The 21,507-nt window shown below is 36.8% G+C and overlaps 1 protein-coding gene across 5 annotated transcripts in view; it reads left to right on the forward strand.

The window, feature by feature from the left end:
* Positions 1 to 21,507, forward strand: part of elmo1 (engulfment and cell motility 1 (ced-12 homolog, C. elegans)) — a 153,509-nt gene that overhangs the window by 62,865 nt on the left and 69,137 nt on the right. For all 5 annotated transcript variants that reach the window (XM_088928650.1, XM_088928654.1, XM_088928652.1 and 2 more), the window contains 2 exons: positions 2,373 to 2,477; positions 8,163 to 8,271. In XM_088928650.1, coding sequence (XP_088784776.1) covers positions 2,373 to 2,477; positions 8,163 to 8,271 — 214 coding nt within the window. The remainder of the gene's footprint in view (positions 1 to 2,372; positions 2,478 to 8,162; positions 8,272 to 21,507) is intronic.

The raw sequence follows: 21,507 nt of genomic DNA on the forward strand, positions 1-21,507 counted from the left end.
GTCTGACAGAATAAATGTGTCCTTCCTGCAGAAGGACACACTCCATTGTCCTGTTGGAAGGTGCACAAAACTTATGTGTATGTGAAAAACAATTTTTCTCTCATGATATATGTCTAATCACTGTCACCCTAAAGACAGCTATTTTTATTTGGAGAGGCATGTGAAATACCATCCTGATATAAATGATGATATGTACTGTATGCATACTGTACCGTGTATCTATGTAGGCTAGAAGGAAATATTTTATTATTGTAGTGATTGTTAGCAGATGTCCTTATCCAAGGCAACTTGTAATGTGCAGTATACAGGTATATGGAGATAACATTAGAAAAGTACAAGTATCAATTATTTCATTCTTATAAGAATTAACATAATGATTAAGGTTAGCATGCATTCAAGGATAGAATAGAGAGCTGTAAGGACACAAGTGATACTTAACTTAAAAAACTGCGATATTAAAATTTCCTATCATTTGGTTAAGGACGTTCACAAAATGAATGTAAATATTGCTGTCTTACATATACGTAGGTATTATGTAGCTCAAAGTGAGTTTTCTCTGTATTATTGGTTACTTGTCTAAAGATTTAAAATAGTAAACAGTTAGATGATAAGAACTCTTTTTCCTTTTTTTTCTTATTTGGTTTGATCCAGACATTTAATTTTACAGTAAGACAAATGAACCATTACATTTAATTTTCTTGTAAAATTAAATTATCTTTAATGAACTCTTTGTTACAACTTATTGCAATTATTAATGTGTTCCTTACTGATTGAATTTACTTTTATTAGTAGTCTGTGTTAAGTGTTAGACCAAATATTTTAAGAAGCATAATGTTTTACCTGTAAAGCTAATAAGGGCAGTCAGTTCTTCAGCGGTATTGCACACACAGTACGATACATGACATGTAGCAAAGGCTCTAAAAACATGAAAGAAAGTTAAGAGGACATTTCAGACTTTTGTTCTTTACATGATTGTCATTTTAGCTGGAATGTTCTGACAAGTTTTGTTCCTAAAAATAAAACTGATGTTTTCCCTTGTTTTTTTTAACATTCTGCAGAAGAACAAGTAGCTAAAACCTCGCCATCATTCATTATGTTTTGCGATAACACTGTTGTCCATAGAGAAAAGCTTTAGCAAACACCCCTTTTCTACGCAGTTAATTACAAAGGATTTATTACTACACATCGCTGAGAAAAACCCCAGAAAATGTTCTGTCTTTTATATTTTGCCTTTCCTACCTGTGAAATTAAGTTTGAGCAATTAGAGGAAGAATTAAATGTTTTTTTTTCAGATTGCTCTTTTTATTTGAAGAAACGTATCACTGAATTGTTAGAGTTATACTGTATATTAGGAATTTTCCATATGCTGAGTTATGATACTCTGCATTTACAATAAAATATTACTGTGCCTAGCAAGCATATTCAGATTATTCCTGTTAGTGTCCCATTTTGTGAAATTACACAAGGGTGCAAGCACATTTCTTAAAATTAAAATTGTATTTAAAACGTGAAAGCTCAAATTGAAGACTGAAGGGTAAAGTAAGTAAATGTCAGCAAAAACCAAAGAGAAAAATGAAATAAAATAAAATATTTTAATTGCATAAGCATTCAGACTCATGAACTCAATATTTGGTGGGAGACTCCTTTGGCAGTAATTACAGCCAGAATTTATGCATGGTATGGTGCAATCTGTAGTCATTCTTCTTGGCTGATTGGCTGAATACCAAGTTGCTTGGGAATTGCTTATGGACAGCAGTACTCAAGTCATTCCACCAATTCTCAATAGGTCAGAACATTGATAGAGCCACTCAGTGACATTCACTTTCTTCTTCTTTCTTCTTTTTAAGCCATTCTAGTGTAGCTTTGGACTCGGGTCGTGGTTGTAAGTCTTCAGCAGACTGAAACAGGTTTTGAGTTTTTCCCTTTACTTTGCTCTGTTCATTTTTCCTTCAGTCTTGAACCATCACCATGACTGACCGTAGGGGTGGTGTTGACTGTGAGCATTAGGTTTGCTGAGTTAAATTGCTGTTATTGATAAACAGTGTGACAGCGTGTGCAAGGGACTGAATCATTTTGCAAGGCACGGTACATGTTCCATATGCAAAGTTAAGTAATGTTTGAAAATAATCCCCGTTGTCTGAAACCTGTTTTGTCACGAGCCGTGCCCCACTTTCACTCGGCCTTATTCTCTGCCTGATGCAGAAGTGCCACTGTGTTTTATAGCGGATTAAAATTGAATAAGAAGAGGACAGATGGTGACTAAAACATGCTTTTACTATCAGATTAAGAGCTGCTTGTGAACACTTTGGTGGGGGCTGGGGATGCTGTGTTGTTTCTGGTTTTGTATTCATTTAATTTTTTTTTTCTCATAGAATCATGTCAATCCAGCTGTGGATTTCACTCAGATCCCCCCAGGAATGTTGGCTTTGGATAATATGCTGTACTTTGCCAAGCACCATCAGGATGCCTACATTCGGGTAAGGTCTTGCAGCATGCAATTCCTAATATAATATTAATCGTAACCCAAACTGTAATCCATCCCCTTATCTTAATCCTGATCTCCACTTTTGCTTGCTGTTTGCTTGCCTTGATTTGGTGCAGAGAACTATTGAAATAGCTACATTTTCAGAGTCTTAAGTCTATCTCTGTACTGTCACATAATGTACTGAAGTTTATCGAATGTGTATGGTTAAAAGAATCAAGTCACCCACCTTGTATGGTAATTAAAGTTCTAATGTTTTGGCTTTACGTTAAATGACATTGATCAACTAAAAGAAACAGCAGTAATCACAAACCTAGAGAAATCAGCTAAAAGAAACCACATGAATCTCTCCTCTGCATCCAACCTGCACTTTTTCTCTGCCTCCATGATTAGTACGCCCCACTGTATTAAAATAGGCAATAAAACTGACTATAAAGTGAGCCTGTAAAGTTGTAACCAGCCGGTCATTCTCCATGCTGCCAACACAGAACAGGAAGTGTTTGTTACGATACAAAAACAAGCCCATGCTAAGATGTGGATGCTTGGGTAGTGGGTACTTGGGCAGGGGGCAGGGAGAGGCTCATCATTAGCTCGGCTCATCTCATGATCTTGGCGCATCGCGCCGCTAATTTGAAAGTTGCACTTGACAGCCTTCGGCTTGGATTCATCCCACTCTGCTCTACTTCCATACAAGACCCCGTCATGAAGGCCAGATTGGGAATGAGCAAATTTGTGAATGTTAAATTCACAGATGTCAATACCCGACTGTACTTTCAAGAACAACCTGCTTTAATTCATTAGAGGCTTAATTCAAAACTTAAATCTTCCAGTGTTGCTTTCATCCTCGGACATCTGCCTGCTGTCGAGATTCTGAAACAAGAGAGAAATTAATCTTGACTGTGTGGTCTAGAATCATACCTTTTGCCATTTCTGAGAAACTCTTTATATTGGTTAACCAGATAGTCTTCCAAAATGGCGTCTTTATGTTGTAACACAGAACAAGGCTCAGAACAAGGGGCTGTCGAAGTTTTTTTTGCATTAGACATATGCTAATGCTAAGATAGAATACTGTATACTTTCATTTCAGTGTAGTCCCTATTTTTATTACATGCTAATTTTTTTCCATTTTTGTATAAAGCAAACTGCCAATGGGCCACATAATAGCCTTCAGCCATGCTACGCAGTACTGTACCTTAGTCACAAATGGGCGCATGCTAACTCTTTTCCAAAGAAAAAGTACTGTAAAGATGCTCTGGAAACAATTATTTTTGACAACATGGTCCACCAATACTTGTTAGTGTCTTTTAGGAAATTAAAAACCAACGACTTGAAGTTTCTGTAAATGGTTTTAAGACCATACAGGAACGATTTGTATGAGTTCAAAGTGTGGCTTTTTGCATAAAAACACATTCAGTATTGTGACGAATCCGTGTACATATGCATGGATTTAACTATTTTAATTCAGAACTTGGACAATAGAAAGAAGATAATGAGAACTGGCAACAGAAAAGAGAAGCGCATTAACCCTCGGCTCTCCCCCGGGACTCCTGAAAGTTGGGAACTCTGCCCTTATGTATCCCTCTTACTAGGGGAGATGACACTGGAAGAGAGAAGTGTTGGATCACTCCGGCTGTAGTCCTCACTCAGATATTTATAGTGGTCGAAACTGATGTGCAGTTTGCTGGCGCAGAAATGGAAGCAGTGTTTCCAAATGTAAAGTGAGCATAATTCAGTGTGATGTACAGTAGTTTAGTTGGAGCCAGGATACCCAAATTGTAGAGTTAACAGTATTATTTGAACTCATGCTATGAAGAAAGGTCAGGGTTGTGATTTGGTGTTAATTTTTCCAATACAAAGCATGTATTTGTCTTGGTGACTGAACAGTCTCTGCTTATTATTCCTTATGTTTTAGCCAGTGTTGAAAACAAGAATCAAATGAATGGCATTTAGTGCATTAACAAAAATCCAGTTGACTTCCCAAACGTACCCTAAAGACCCTGATACTTAAATTTTGCTTAGTTTGGGAATCAACTTACAAACATAATGGCTTTGGCAGTTTAAATTTTGCATTTTATTTATACTGAAGAAAGTGCTTATAGCTGCAGCAAATATATTATATGTGCGCTTGCTGCAAAAGATCAGAGAAAGGCTAAACAAAGGAAAATGTAAAAGGTAAGCCTAAGGAAAGTGTTTTGCTTTCTAAAAATATTTTCAACTGACACTGTCACAGGCTGGTAGCTTGTGTGTCCGCCAATGGAAACAATAACGTCACAATATGAAACACCATAGGAAGGATATGAATATTCTTGCAAGGCACAGGTCCGTGCTTAGTGGTGTACATACATCATTAATCTATGCCATTGTACTTTAGTGAGTGTCCATGAGCACAGTAAACGATTAGAGTAGCAGATCACAATTAGAAAACAATTACATATTAGTGAAGAATATGTTCTACTGTTTTGGCCTGAATTAAATAAAATTGTCTGCCAGCAGATGACAAATATTTTTTGTGAGCGTGTCAGGTTTGACATTTATTTATGAAGTGACTTAAATATTTTATTGCATTTTTTAAAAGACTTTTGAAATTAGTCCATGGAGAATTTTTTGCATAGCAGGATTTATCCAGTACTCAATAAAAGGACTCTGTAATTTTGAAATTGAGTGATATTCTCTTTCTAAAAACTAAATAAATTATAATTTTAACATTTAGTCTACAATAACATTTCATCTACTGTGCCTGAGGTTAACAAGTTGACAAGACACAATGAAGTTAAATGCAGTTTCTTAAACTTGCCTGCCCTTTATTAAAATACAGTGTATGTGGTTAACTGTATCACTGTTTCATTATCATACTGTACCTGCTTAGAAAAGCTCACACCACATGTACAGTATATGGAAAAATCCATTTCATTTTTCTATATCTTCTGCCAATGGCTGCCCCAGGCTGTTTTCAGTGATAAAGCAGAAGGCATCCAGTATTCTTTAATAGCTATTTCGATTGTGATTCCTTATGAAGCCATTATAAGATCTGACATTTTTACCAAAGGAAATAAAACCACTTCCCTACCAATATAATCTTCACAACTGGCTACGGCTGTTTTTTTAGGTTGAGAAGACAATATTTTTAAAGCTGTTATTATATTTTCTTAAAATGAAGGTAACATCATTAGCACCGATCTTGCCCAAACTTTTAACATCTTAACAAGTGTTCATATTAATTATTTAACAGGCCTGTGTTTGCTCCCTGAAGGCAGTATACAGGACAATCTTTGTGGCCTTTGATACGATTATGTTTTCTCATTAACTGTTTAAAGAAATTTATATTTTGCTGTTTGGTCATATGTTTGAAATTGAGGGTTTTACTATATGTTGAGAAGAAATGTATAAATTCATTACATCGTTAATTTAAGAAATAATTGTGTTAGACCCATTAATCTGCAGTATAATTTTTTATCACATTTATATCGATTTTAATACATTGTAAATATATTTGATTTATAAAACATTTATATATGCTAAGTGCAGCCTCTAATCTAAAATTTTACTCATTTGTTTTATACAACATGAAATACATGAAGATGTGCTACTGGTTTCATAAACGTTTGGTTTGGCAGTGCTGTTATACTTAAAGGCTTTATCTTGTTCATTTGTCTGAATGAATGAGCAGAATGGTTACAACAGAATTAGAAAATTCTGTCAAGATTAGAAAATATTTCACGGACTATGGCATTGAGCCTTTGGTCTTTAAGACTAAGATGGCTTGCTGTTAGGTAGCATAGTGACATTGAGCTTTCATCACATTTTCCAAGATGGAGATGTTGAGCTCTTGATTTCTGATCTGTTACTGTCAACACCAGATGACAAGTATTAGACTGAAAAGCTCTACATGAATCAGATATAAAGACTTCAGGTGGTATTTTCATTAAAACCAAGTAGTCAGGAAGCTTTAGAAATGTGATGTATTACTGAAATTCCTTTTTGTGATGCACCATGTTGATTCATGCTATGACACAGTTCCCAAAGGCCCAATACCTTTTTAAAATAATGGGATAATATTTGGGTTGGCACAAGAGAAAATCCTGAGCTGAAAAAATCTCATTATTACTTAAGTCTGTGTGATATTTTACATTTTTAATCATGAACCCAGTTTAACCTTACATCTTATTTGCAAACGAAATGCCTTTTCAGAATTTTTAAAACTTATAAATGTTATGTAATTTGATTGAATGATGACTAGCCCCTGAATGAGTAGATTAAAGGAGAAAGATTACATTGTTTTATAAAACAGTTTCTCTTTCTTTGATAGAAGTAATTCTTTTCATGCACGGTTTTTCGGTTTATTCTTAAGATTTGTATAAAGAAAACTGACATTTTCTCGTCTTGAGCACAATGGCAGACTTACAAATCTTCACAAATGGCACAAAATTGTGGTCATTAATCTTTGGTAGTTAGCATGGGGCATATAATTGCCGAGTTCTTTATACAGCACATCACTTATACACATTAGAAATTCTTATTTCAGCAGGGGGTTTACCTTACAGCTAGTGCTTATAAACCAAGGCCATATTAGTATTATTTCAAATCTGAGAATGTAATTAAGAATAGGCTTCTAGTTACATTATTTGTGATTATGCACAGGGTAAAGGTTTTTCATCTGTAATTGAGTATGAAGGACACCATGTATGATAAAGGCATCAATTTATTATTTGTATAGTGTACATTGAACATCAGAGTTAGTTATTGACAGGCTAATGGACTTTCTTTAACAATGGACTTTGACTGATAAATTAAATCAGTCCACTTTTTAATTGAAATATATGTCTCAAATATAAGCATATGTCGCAAATATATTAAGGAGTTTTGACATTTTAAATCGAGAATACTTCCACAGGTTTGAAATGTAAATGTTTCTTTTTCATGTCAAAGAAATTTTGCGATACTGTCAATTCATTTATTTTGACACAGAGATTTGATAACTGAGTGGTTTGAGAAATTGGGACTATAGTTCCCTTTAATGCTGCAGGCCACAAATGGCAAAATGCAACATGGATATTTAAGGTATTATCCTTATATAACATACAAGAAAGTCCATTATAAAAGAAAATTGGTAACAGTCTTGACCAGTTGAATATTGCAGATTTATCTAGATGTGGACTAGGGACAGGCTAGCCTATATTCAGCTCCTCATTACAGTTAAAACCAGATCAGATTTGTTATCACAAATTTGTAGTAGTACAGTATGGGGTTTGGAAGAACATCAATACCAGTGAGACCTGACAAAACTGCATTTTCTCTCAGGTGTGGTTCAAGAGAAATCTTCGTTTAAAAATATCAGTAGGGGGATTCATACACTTTATGGATTAAGTTGGAAAGTACCGACTGGCATGTAAAATCACAGATACCACAAAATTTATTTGTAGGGACAGGAAAGAAGGAACAATTTGTAATGCAAAATGATTTTACAGAAAGAAGATTATACTCGTAGAGGTGGTTGTTGTGCACAAAATGGTGACATATTAGTGTTGGAAACCATCTTGCTCTTGGTATCGGTGCCATCTTTTGGCTGCTTATTATGCTTTGAACGGCTTTCCAAATTTGATTTAGAACTGTACCTCATTCCTATACAACATGACAGGCGTTCTGCATTTTCCCTGAGACTCTTTCATTCTTTTTGCTTCAGATTGTTCTAGAAAACAGCAGCCGGGAGGACAAACACGAGTGCCCTTTCGGCCGAAGCAGCATTGAGCTGACCAAGATGCTTTGCGAAATCCTCAAAGTCGGAGAACTACGTAAGTGTAAATTATTGGAAACGTGGGGGCATTTGAACATAGATGGGCCTTCAACCCATTTCCAGGTAATCATTAGCATGGACAGTACCTTGCCTTGATGCTCATCTGCAAAAGCACTGGAAGGTTGGCTGTTATGTTCCAGAAAAAATGACACCTTTAAAAAGTAATTGCTTTAGTTGTCAACTTGTTAGTTGTTCAGTTAAGAACAAGCTTAGAGGTGTGATCTGCTTCTTCAGCTCATGAGTCTTTCAATGATCCCTTAACACTAGCATGAAAGTAGAATGGTGTTAACATGAATTCCAGTTATGGCCATTTTCCTGGCTCACTTAATCCTCTTCCCCATATCCTTTCTAGTTCAATTAAAGTTTGAGGCTTAAAAACAGAACCATCTTCTGTTTAAAATGTTATTTTACTGGTTTTAATTAGTCTCTGGTTAAAAGATCCCTAATGAGGGGACGGAGGGCCAATATCAATTGCAAGTTGTTTTAGCTTTCTTTCTCCTTTGTAGGAATTGAAGAATCCAGCATAAAATGTTTTTAAAAGTAGAAAAAAAATCAGGTTTGTGATGTAGTGAGAATTGTTTCATCTGTTATTTTACCCTCCTCAGTGTGTCTTCTTAGCCATTAGGCTGGAATAGCATTGAAATTACATTTAGTGATATCTCTTGTGGAAAGCCCACTTGATAGCACAAAATTGCATCAGGTGTGCCAGGGGCGAGCTAGTAGTTACTATAGCAAAGTCATTGCATTATAAAGAAAAATAAAACCTGAAGACCATTTGGCAGACTGTAAGAAAATACTAGCACATTCAGTGTCTCATGCTGTTAGGATAAAAGGGTCTATTATACAATTCCATTGGATTCAGTCAATAAATAATTAAGCGAGCCTAATGTTAGCCTTTTTCCTCCTAAGCTGCATAGCTGATCTGTATTGTCAAGGCAATGGGTGTTCAGATAAATTGCAGTTTAGAGTCAGTCTTGGTCACCTCTGCATTAATCCAGCAATTATCTGTATGTCAATGTACCTTACACCTATCTGGGTGTTTGACCGATCCCTCAGAGCCATGTGGAAGGATTTATGATCTGTAAAGGGATTCAAATTATTGATTGAAATATATTTTTACTTTTTACATGTCCAATTTTGTCCCTGTTACTAAGAGTAAAGTTATTTACTTTGTTTTTATGAAGAAATTAAAACAGTTTTACATTGTCAGTTCAAACTGAAAGTTTTGCCGTGAATGACTGAAACATCCTTTTAAGAATAACATCCACATTTTGTTAAAACTAATCATGCTATCCAAATGTTACAGTAAATACCGTACATTTGTATTATACATAATTATGTCACAATGAAAAATCTTTTTCCAGATATTACCATAAAGTGTCAAATGCTCTTTCACTAAGAATGTTCTCCTAAAATATTTGTCAACCGCATAACTGTAATTTTGAGGCATAATATTTACAAGCCATGGGGTTTCATAATATTCAGATACTAATATAAGAAAATCCTTTTCTGTCACTCTGCTTTTTAACATTTTATGACTAGAGAAATAATTTGTACATGATATACTCACCAAATAGTTCAGTAAATGATCCTTTCTATGCATCTCGAAGTCATACATTAATGAAAATGCTTTATGGCTGATTTAGTTGTGTAAACTTTAGTTACTTATTTAGTTTATCTAGTTCACTTTATTGAGACATAGTTCATGAATTTTAAAGTGTATGCCAAAGACTTCATTAAATTATTTCGAAATCTTATTAAATGGTATATTGTCAAGGAACGCTTTCTACTTTTCAGTAAACCTATGCACATTTCATTCCTAAGTAGTCCACCACTTTCTACTGTACATCACAAACAAAATGATAAGGGACTCTGTTTGAGATTTTTTCATTATGATGTAAGGGTTGTTAGGTCATTGGTGTAAATGTATATCTGTTGGGTAACCAAGAATCTGTGATTTTGCTGATACAAGGATGTTTCTGCCCCTGTAATATTTTATTGAGGTTACAGTATTTGTCTAGTATGGCTTAATATCAGTAAAAAAAGAGATTTAAATTTGCAGATTATTTAGATTATGCTGTGAAATATGGTGCAAAATGTCTACTGATAAGCCTATGGATTAATATATCCAGAAGCTTTGTTTCTGTTCCCTGTCTGTTCAGTGACAGATGTAAAGCCAGAGGAAGCTTTGTACTTCTATAACTGGCTGAGAACTCGGTTATAGGTATTTTTATAGGTATTGTTTGAAATAGATTAAATTATTAAACTAAGAGATGAATGTGGTGGTGGGTTACCTAATTTATCCTAATGAATAATTTATACGTTGCAGCTTGTGGCTAAATTGTAGAGCTTTATTCCTGGCTTAACCACACCTAAGGAGAAACAAAACTGGAACATATTTTACTAAATAGAAAAAACAATCTTGAAAAACTCCAGCCTACCTTTATGAATACTGACTGAATGCCTTGGGGGTAGATGTTTCTGATTTTCTATTTCTTGTTTGCTTTATTTGCATTTTTCAAATTAATTTGCACCCACAACTCTTATTCTGAAAACTGTCACAGCAACTAACCTCTTAGGTGAACATCTTTGACTAATTAAACTAATGTTGTCAGAACTTCAAATAATGTTGCTTCTCTAGTTACACTAGTTATTTCTGGGCTCTCATACTGGTGCTCTTTTAGAAGCCTTAGCCTCAAAATGTATTCATTTCCTTGACACACTGTCACGAAAAGTTGATTGAGCAAAGAAAATATGCATCAGCATTTTTCTGCGTGTTCAAAAACTACAAGAAATATAGAAATTGATTAAACATTTTTGACAGTTATTTTGTTTATACACAGTATTTTTTAAATTGGAAAGTCTTCAGTTTTTTGTTCCTATACAAATACTAAATACACACTCGTATTAAAAGACTTAAAGACTTCTAATTAGAGTTTATGGAGGACATTTATATTTTTGGAGGCTTCAACTTTCAACTTTCAACTTTATTGTCATTAAACTTACACAGGTGCATAGTATAATGAAAAGTGTTTCTCATTAGTCACTCGGGTGCAGTATATAAATAGGACAGAAGATAGGACAATAGACAGTTACACAATAGCAATAACAGTGACATGTAATAACATAACATAAATAACATGTAATCAAGTAATCAAAACTGTGCAAAATTCCGCAAACAGAGAAAATTTAACAGGACAAAAACAGTGCAAGGAAATTCTTGGAACAGTGCAAAAAAATAGTATGGTTAAAAGTAGTATGGTTAATTAATAAATATTAAATGTTATTATGCCTGTTACAATTTTACTGGGCTATCGAGGGGACAGTACAATTTTGGCTTACATGTGTGTGTGGTGGTGTAGGAGTACAGTGGCTGTGGGTACAGGAGGATGTTAGGAGAGATCATAATAAGGTGGAAGGGAGTGGGGGCGTCACTTCTGTATGTTGTTCTGACATTATCACTGACATGTATATGCTATGTAATGCCATCAAGTGTGTGGGATCCTTGAGTTGGCGGAGCTCTTGTTAGCAAAGTTAGCAGCTGAGTGGAGCTTATGAGTTAATGAGACTCAGCTATGGGAGGTCTTTAAAAGCCGGCTGAGTACCCCCCTGAGTGGAGGTCAAGCCGGGCTGTCAGTCTCAGGTTAGCTTCAGAGTGGAGTGGACGTGACAACAGGTCAGGTCCCCCCTTACAGCCATGAGAGCCGCCGGGCTAAACGCAGCAAGCTTCCATGAGCATTCGGATGGAGCGTGTCTGTGTCATCTGAGAGCAGACTAGCGGCCGCAGCTTTAGTTACCCTGATGAGGGGGAAAGGAGGTAGCAACGGGCACGGAGGAGAATGGGAAGAAAATCATTATTGAGATCATTGAAGGAACCCCGAATAGGGGAGGGTTTTCAACATCAATCGTGGAGGGGATTGATGTTCAGAACATCAAAGGAACCCCAAAAGTGGGAGTAAGAGCGATGATTCCAGAGGAGATTAGGAAATGACAGGGGCCTGATTGTTTATAGGGATGGCAGACTGTTCTGGTAAGAGAGAGCAGTGCTGTCCAGGGAGTGCTAGTGTGAGGCGTGTGCCACGGTGTAAGGTGTGGTAGTGGTTATGTGGTGGTGATGGTGTGAGGGCACCACTGATGCTGGTATATGTGTGAGAACAGTAGGGTGTGGGCATCAGTAGAAAAGGGTCTGTCTGTCCACTGGCCTCTGGCAACGAGTGGTCCAGAGAGCAGGGGTGTAGTGAAGGGGCCCTCACTCTGTAGATGCAAGGCATAGAATGAGAAGATGCATCAGGTGGAGTGAGTAAAGGCAATGGTGGCAGAGCACAAGGGAAAGATGTGCCAGCAGCTGGGAACGCACAACCTGGGACACGCGAGTGAGGCAGTAGGTTTAAGGTGACTGTGTATTGAGTCTGAGCATCAAAGTGAGAAGAGCACAAAACGTTACACTGCCAGGAATATCAGATTTAAAGACCATCGAGGCACACAGTACAGCATTTAGAAATTGATTGGCAATGTTAAAACAGATTTTCTTAGACCAAAGCAATAAACTGCAAGTGTTTTGTAAATTTGGAAAAGATCAGTTTGCATGGGCCTCATCCTCTGTTATAATATAGGGCGGAAGTGTGAAGGCAGCAGGTGCGACCCAAGTCTCATTTTGGATTTCTTATTCCAGTGGTTCTGCTTTCTCTTGGGATTACTCTGATATGACAGCAGTAGGGATCCAGGTGCATCTCTGCTTCACTAGTCAATCTTAAGTGTGTGTGTTGTTAAAGCATCTAAATATAGGTCAAACGACTGCATCATGGCTACAAGCTAGGGATCGGTCTTAAGAACTCAAGAATAGAGGTGGTCAGCAAGAATTTCTGAGTCACAAGAGACTCAGGCTACAGATACTGTACACATTTCAGGATCCCTGAGAATCGTATCAAGAAATCACTGCACAAAAAATGATGATAAGCAAAAAAATAGTCGTAACACTGGTGCACAGATGCCAAATTAGCAGTAATTCCAAAAGACTTTCTGAGGCACATACTGCTGGATTAGAGTAATGCTAAAGCAGTATCTCGGTTCACAAAATGTTGCTGAAATTGATCATTATTCATGAGAATGTAGTGCAAATGTACCAGTGCTGTGTTAACTACTAATTCATTCGAGTAAGTTTTTGATTATGCATGTTACAGTGTAGGTCTGCAAGAAATGGATGACCAAGAATTCAGAAAAGACCTTATAAGAAGCTCATGTGTTTTTCATCTAGAAACAATTAGAAATGCTCTGAGTTTTTTATTTAACTGCAGTCAACAAGTTAACGTCAGTTGGAACACATCTACTGCATTTTAAGATAGTTTCAAAATGTGCTTGCATTATCTCCAAGTTGTTGTTTACAGCAGCAGTGTTGGTATACATACTGACAGAAGAAAAAAACCTGACAGGAACAACAATATACATACAAATTTACATAGAATGTCAAGTGTCAAGTAACGATATGGCTACAGGTATGAATGAAAACTGAAATCTGTTAGTTTGGGGGTTGGAGAGTCGGTATGTGCATTCTGATGGGAGTAACTGGAAAGTATTAAACAAGGGGTGTGAAGGATCATCACAGATGGATATTGCTTTACACAAAACACATGAATGATAGATGGAGGAGAGGGCTAGAAGGTTAGCACCAACGACCTTCTGACATATTTTCATAAGACTGCCCAGGCCAAAGCACTGTGAAGCTTTATGCAGGACATATCAGCTGATGACTACACAACCAGATGAAAATGATGAATGCGCCTACACCACCTGGGTTTTAAACGCCAGACACCTTTTGCATTTTTTCAAATCTTCCGAATCATGTCCCTAGACGTTATGTTAGAAAAATGTGCAATACTGTGGCCATTCTATGATAATGCAGGGGCCAGAGGAGCCTTTCACTTTGCATCACACACAATGACAGCAGGTGTACTTGTAATGACAAAGTTTGTTAAACCTATGTTTGTTCTTTAAATTTACATGACATACTAAAGTTTGTCCTAAACCTCTGTGTAAAACTGAATAATGCTCCTCAGAATGCCAATTTCTTATACATTATATGTGTTTTTTTTTTTACCAGAACATGAAACCTAGATTTCCATCTATTGAGTAACCCATTACAATTTTGTTCTTGTTAAATAGTTTTATGTCCTTAAACTACAGTATAGTAACTTGTGAAGTGCTAATATACTTATAAAATACACAGATTTCTTTAACCGCAAATATGTGCGTTTAAGAGGATGAAAACCTGTGAATAGTTTTTCTCATTTTTTGGTATTAGAGATTGCCAAGGCCTTTGAAGCTAAACCTGTGGACATTGCTCTGGGGTGGAGAGGAGGGAACCAGCACTGCTGTTAAATAAATTGTTGATATTTTCTTTTTGCAAGTCTTGACATGTTTGTTGTTGCCAGGGGGCTTTGACTCCTGTTAAGTAGAGGATTGGAGTGAGAGGTCTGTAGAGCCCACTGGGATGTAGATGTCAGGTTTCATGCCTGTGCACAAGCAGGGCATGCTCACCCATTAGGGTAATGAACCCTCTGCCATCAGTGCTGTTCAACTTCTTTTTGGCCTGAAGCTGATGTGAACTTAATTTTGGTTATTAAAGTGATTAATAGTCATAATATCACTGCTGCATGAAGGACACATTCCTAACTCAGGTGCCTTATGAGTTCAGCTGGTAATTGCAGGCACTTGAAATAATCTGACAAATATGTTTTCATATGTAGGTAATATTCTGCTCAATTAAATACATATTTGGAGCTTTTTCTTGTTTTTCCTGTTCTTATTTTGCCCTTTATTCATACTCACCGACTGTTGTAATTTGCAAGTGTACATGGGGAATTTGAATGCAAAAAATGTTTTTGGAAATATTTAGTATTAAATCATGTCCTTACTCTCTTTTGGGTCACACCAGTGAAGGATGTGAGAGGGGTTAAATCCTGGGGTTAAAAAAATGTACTGTAAGTGTGGGCAAGATGTGACCTGCAGTTACCTGCAAGTCATAATGATACTTTTTTGATTCAATGTGTTACAATTCATACAAATTCATCCCTCTGAAAAAATCATGTTATTAAATCATTAAGACAGTCATTCTGAGTGGCACAGTGGATAGCAACACTGGAGTCCTCGGTACAATTCTGGTCCTGCATGGAGTTTGAATGTTCTCCTTCTGTTCCTGTGAGTTTCCTCCAGGTGCTCTGGTTTCCTCTCACAGAGAGCAAATCAAAGACATACTGGTAGGTTAATTGGTTTCTAGGAAGAGACATCCCGTTCATTGAGGGTTCATGCTGCCTTGCACCTGTACCTTGCTGGGATAGATTCCGGCTCCTTCGTTGACCCTGAATTGGCTGAAACCGGCAAAATGGACGAATGGACAATTATTAACCTCAGATGGGAATAAAATCAGAAGATTTTGTGGTTCTTAAGATCTGAAGTGGTGCTGCCCCAGTACAGAATTTCCATTTGTAGAAAATATGGTATTTATTGAATAAGAAGAGAAAATATTAAAAAGCCTATCTAGTGTATTTGATTGCAAGTACCTAATTAGTCCAAGGATCTCATTGATCCGTTTATTAATAAATCAAGGTGTATGAGCTTCCACAACATGGCTGTGTAGCTTGTTTCACACTCACATAACCCATTCTGTAAAGAAGGACCTTCAGACTAAGTGGTGAAGGTGCTGCACCGTTGAAGGCTCTCACTGGTCCTTGGAAGTTTTGAGGCAACACTTTTACAGGCTTGTGCTGTCGTGGTCCAAGTGCTGATGGGTCTGTTTGTGCTTTAATGGTCCAGATGGTAATGGGGCTTTGCTGTGAAAGGCTTGTGCTGTAATGGACTGCATGTTAACATCAGAGTAGATGTGTTGCATACCAGTGTCGTGTAACCACAGAGGAAGGATTAAGTTCAGGGCCAAACAAAGACCGCAGATGTTTTTCCTCTCGGCTCTTAGCTGGCACAACAGGCACCGTAGTACTTAATTTAATGACAATGAATGTGTAGCCAAAGAAGGAAATACCTGTACTGTACTTCTGTAGAACATTTACAAGTCTCCAATAGGTTACTATTAATCTAGTACTTGTAAACCTGAAAAAAAGATCGGGAGTTTTGTTTGGAATGTACTGTATGTGGACATTAAGTCCAGACAAGAGTATCCCTGTCTGAATCACCCTTCCTAGAAGGCTGTTGGGAATAAGGTGCTGCATTCAGTCACCTGGCCAATTTTCTTCTCGCCTACAGGTGTTAGAATTGAAACGATAAAGAATAATTTAGAACAGCAATATTGGTGAGAGTCCGCATTTGGGTTGAAAGAAGGTGTCGGACGGGAGACATAAATGTGAAAGAACTGGAATTGGAAATCTAACAAGACCACTTGTAAAATTGATCATAACTACGTTTCCCACGTGAGTGTTAGGAGTAAAAGTATTTTGTTTGTCTCTCATCATTCACATCATTGCGTCAGATAAAGGCAATGGAAATCAGTGGTTTAGTTTTGTTAGCAGGATTATTAATATATCAGTTGGCATATATTTTACCATGAAACTGGTGGGCTATAACTAAAAGGAAAAAAAAATGTTGTTTGCTGACTTAATAAAAATGTTCAGAATTCTGCAAAATCAGTTCAAGTCCCTGTGTTGGCTTTACGTTTTAAAAGTTTAAAGCGGTTTCTGGGTCACACCTTTGTTTCAGAATGATGTTTCTCATCTTTATTTCCGAAGAATTTTCTTTTCCTCTGAAGTATTGCACCAATGTAAAAACAATGTTTTTCTTTAATAGGTAATACATTCAACTACACTCAAAGTAGTCATGGGAATGGCCTGAAACATTGATAACACCCTCCTCTGTTCACAATTAATCATTTAGAAAGCAAGGAAAGACTGAGATGCACTTTAATCTGAGACTGTGCACTTCACCACTCAGACACTAAAATTAAATTAAAGGAAATGAGCAGGAAGTAATCCCTTATTAAAATGTAATGTCTGGCTTTTAAGACCCGTGCTTCTGATAGAAGCATTTTTTTTTTTTGCCAGTTGCACTTTTTGTGGAATATTTTCAAAAGTCTTCTCTAGAACAGGGCTGGATTATAAATAAATACTGTTAACTGCACACACTGTAGTTTTCAGAACTAGCTAAGGAGTGGAGGTATGGCATGGAGTACAATCCAGTGTTGCTAAGTTGGAGTAAAATAGAGTAACATATCCTTTTTTTGCCTGATCACTTATTATTGTTGTTAATTAATGAGATAACAGAGAATCGGCACGCAATTCTGTTTGGTGCCGTCTGTTGTGTTGCAGTGCAACAGCCAGAAGCTTAGTCAGTGGTCAGAAGGCTAAACATGTAAATGCACAAGGTATTTCTGAGCGGTAAGTTTTCCTTTGCATTCTTCGCACTTGATTACACTTTCACTGTGCTAAGCTGACCTGTGTGGCCTATGTCTTCTGTTTTGCCCGCCATTTTTGAGGTCTACATCTCAAAGGAGAAGGAATCTGATGGCCCACATGTCTGCCATATACACTTGCTCTAACTCTCCTGCATTAGCTGCTTGTAGAAAATCCTGTTCATCATGTGGTGATTTGCAGAGTGGAATATCAAAATAATTAGAGACAGGCCTAAGTCTGTCCATAAATATTTGACAGGCGGAGCTTCACTGAAGGTACAGTAGATTGTAGCTCCACTATCGGTGCAATAGTGTACAGGTGAGGTAGGATAATGCTACTGTTGCAGAGTGAAACAAAGTGCCTGTTTTAGCACATTTGTTACTTCCAGTTATGGTTTGCCAAAATCACTGCTCTTCATTTTTAAATAATACAGTACATTTAGAAGGGCTGGCTGTAATTTATATTTCATTTGATATTACCAAAGGCATTGACTTCAAGCAAAAATAAGTAGAATTGGTTTAATGGTGGTTTGTCTCTTGTGAAGTTATGAGCTTTTGCATAGTATCAGTTCTCTTCATAGTTTTTTTTAAGTGTAAGAAGGCGTCTGACAAATTGCTGAGTGTTTTTCTAAATGTGAAGATTGTCACATGTTTTTGTCTTGCAGGACAAAATTCCAATCTAAACATAATCTCATTCTTTGCAACATATGGTTGGTCTCATTACTTTTCTCATAAATGTCATTTCAGTAATGTCCAAGTCAAAGCATTCAACATTCAACAGCCTAACAGATCTGGGAGATATCTTACTTGAACATCGCTCTCCTGACCTGAAATTTCTTCATGGTCCTGGGAATTTATTGAGCTCAAAATGATCTGTATGGGTGATTGAGGGATGTCTATGCATGCCTTCTGGTATAAATATAAATTTATTATTTATCATTTTTAATTTACTTATAATTACTTTACTCATTAATGTAAAAACAATTTTGGATACATCAATGCTCAAGGTTGCTGCTCGGTTTGTATATTTTGTTCAAACAGGGTTTTCTGAATTCTTGAAAATATGTAACAGTTGTACTTTGTCCGATACCTTGGCATTCAGTTCAGTTGCTCAATCTAAATCTTTAGTCTATTGAGATGAATTCACAATCCTAGATTAATAATATGCTTCCAAAATTACTCAGGCCAGGGGTATGTCATTGACATATCAGTAGGTTTTAAGGGAACACAACATGGGTTTACAAAAGATAGGTCTTCATATTATTCTTTGAACAAGCGACAGCAGCATTGTATAAGAACAGAGCATATACAACATGGATATACAGTATGTACATTGATTTTAAGAAGACTTTTGATAAAGGTGATCAAAAATATGATCGAATTAGAGGGTAGAAAACAGAATACCAATAAGGAATGAATGTTCAAATTGGGGTGATATATATATATAGCTGAGTGCTACAGTATAAGGATCTGTACTATGACCACTGCTCTTTCTAATTTATATAAGTGATCTGGACTGTGATATCACTTGTACACTAGATACATTCTTTGATAATCCTCAAATAGGAGGATTATCAAACACTGTAGGAACTGTAAAGTTAATTAAAAAGATTTACAGCAAATCCAAGAAAAGGCAGACATCTGGAAAATAAAGTTGGGGAAAACCAGGAGATGCTAACCTTGAAGACTCTACCTATGAAAGAGACTTTTTTTATGTTGATGCAGCACCTTCTAGCCAATGTGGGCAAATGAGGTGTTAGAATATGTAGTTAAAAGTATTTGTAACTTAATCAGTGCTGTCAGAGGTTAAAAGAACTGAATAATCTTGCCCTGAAAAGAGAAGGCAGTGAAGGGGGCTGATTCCAGTACTCATTAAAAGCATTGAGAAAGTCAACTTAATTGACTTATTGGACTTGGAATCAGTAGTGAAAGACAAGCAAGAGGGCATAATTGGTAGTAAGGGGAAGTGCATTTAAAACTGACGACATGAGGCAATTTTTCTGTACAAAGGTTGAGAGTCTGGAGTGCTACTCTAACTATTTTGTCAAACCTAAAACCCTTGTCTTCTTTCAAGAAGCTGCTGGATTTTCAAAAGACAAATGATCCAAATTCTCTGTTTTCATTTGTAACTTTTTTATGTTCTTATGTATGAAGTTATATTTGGAATCTAGAGCAACCTGAACATCCTTAACTATTGATTAATAATTTTTTGTTGTGCACTGGATGAAAATTGATTGAGTTGAGACTTGGCAAATAGCAGAGCTAATCGACTGACAGTTTTTCCTATTGCCTTATTAAAGCTCCAAAGTATCCTGCCTTCAATGGAGACATTTCAGCTCTTTCCAGGTCAGAATGAAAGTAGTAATGTAGCTGAAGAGTTTCAAGAGATACTATATACAGGCACAAGGGGAAAAAACTAGTTAACTGAGTTTACAAAGGGCAGGTATTTCCTCTGGGTGTTTTATTCATTTGTGAGGATATGTGATGGCCTTGTAATCATCAGCTCTAAAGTTGACTCCTGTTCCCCTTTAATATTCATCCGTATGACAGAAAGATTATTTTTGCCCTGAACTCAATACTAAATCATTTCTTCAATATGCAAGATTTTCTAAAAAAATGTTGATCCTCCTCTTGAATAGCCCTCTGAAATAATGAATAACTGCTTTAACCAGCAGCCATATCACCCTGAAACTCACAACTGCCAGCCCACTGAAGCTGTGAGCCTGGTCAGTAAATGGATGGGAGACCTCCTGGGAAAAGCTAAGATTGCTGCTGGAAGAGGTGTTAGTGGGGCCAGTAGAGGGTGCTCACCCTGCGGTCTGTGTGGGTCCTAATGCCCCAGTATAATGATGGGGATACTATACTGTAAAAAGGCACTGTCCTTCGGATGTGATGTACCTCTAAAACCGAGGTCCTGACTGTTTGTGGTCATTGAAAATCCCAGGGTATTTTTTGAAAAGAGTAGGGGTGTTATCCTGGTGTCCTGGCCAAATTTCCCATTGGCCCTTACCAATCATGGCCTCCTAATAATTCCCATCTATGAATTGGCTTCATTACTCTGCTCTCCTCCTATCACTGATAGCTGATGTGGGGTGAGCATTCTGGTGCACTTTGGCTGCCGTCGCATCATCCAGGTGGGGCTGCACATTGGTGGTGGTGGAGGGGAGTCCCCATTACCTGTAAAGTGCTTTGAGCATAGTGTCCAGAAAAGCACTATATAAGTGTAAGGAATTATTATTATTTCCATTTTAGCATAGTTTTTTTTTCCTCTTATTTATATTTCCAAAGAAGCTGAAATTTTGTTAAGTTGCCCATCCATTAAAGGCATATGAATTCAAATGATAATAGACCGATTTATCAACAGGACAGAGGCATTAGTGGCGAATTGCTGCCTGTGATTGATACAGATTGTAGAATTAGTAACAGTTGGTGGTTAATTGGGAAATACTGCTTGTAAGGCTTTTTTGTACTTTTCTATACTACTTAGCAATGCAAACTGCCTTTTATCTTATTATGTTGACCACAAGAAGTAATTTTGTCTGGCAGTGTGAAATACATCATAACTCATGATTTGCATTATCTTATATGATTGAGACTATATTCAGCAACTGCTTTCAAGATGTGATGGGAGATGGCTGAATTATTCATCTTAGGTCTTTTTTTACAAAAAGTAAAAACAACACAAACTCTTTGTTGTAGATAACAGTAATTTGGAGATTTCAGTCATTTAAATGATGTGTAATGTTAAAGTAGGTAGCTGCATCAGCATGCATAGGCTGAAAAGGAACAAGTAAAGGTTTATTCCATGCTGAAAAGAGAAGGAAACATGATGTTTCGGCTATG

This window comes from Atractosteus spatula, chromosome 12 (genome assembly GCF_055471065.1).
Source record: "Atractosteus spatula isolate fAtrSpa1 chromosome 12, fAtrSpa1.hap1, whole genome shotgun sequence".
Classification (NCBI taxonomy): Eukaryota; Metazoa; Chordata; class Actinopteri; order Semionotiformes; family Lepisosteidae; genus Atractosteus; species Atractosteus spatula.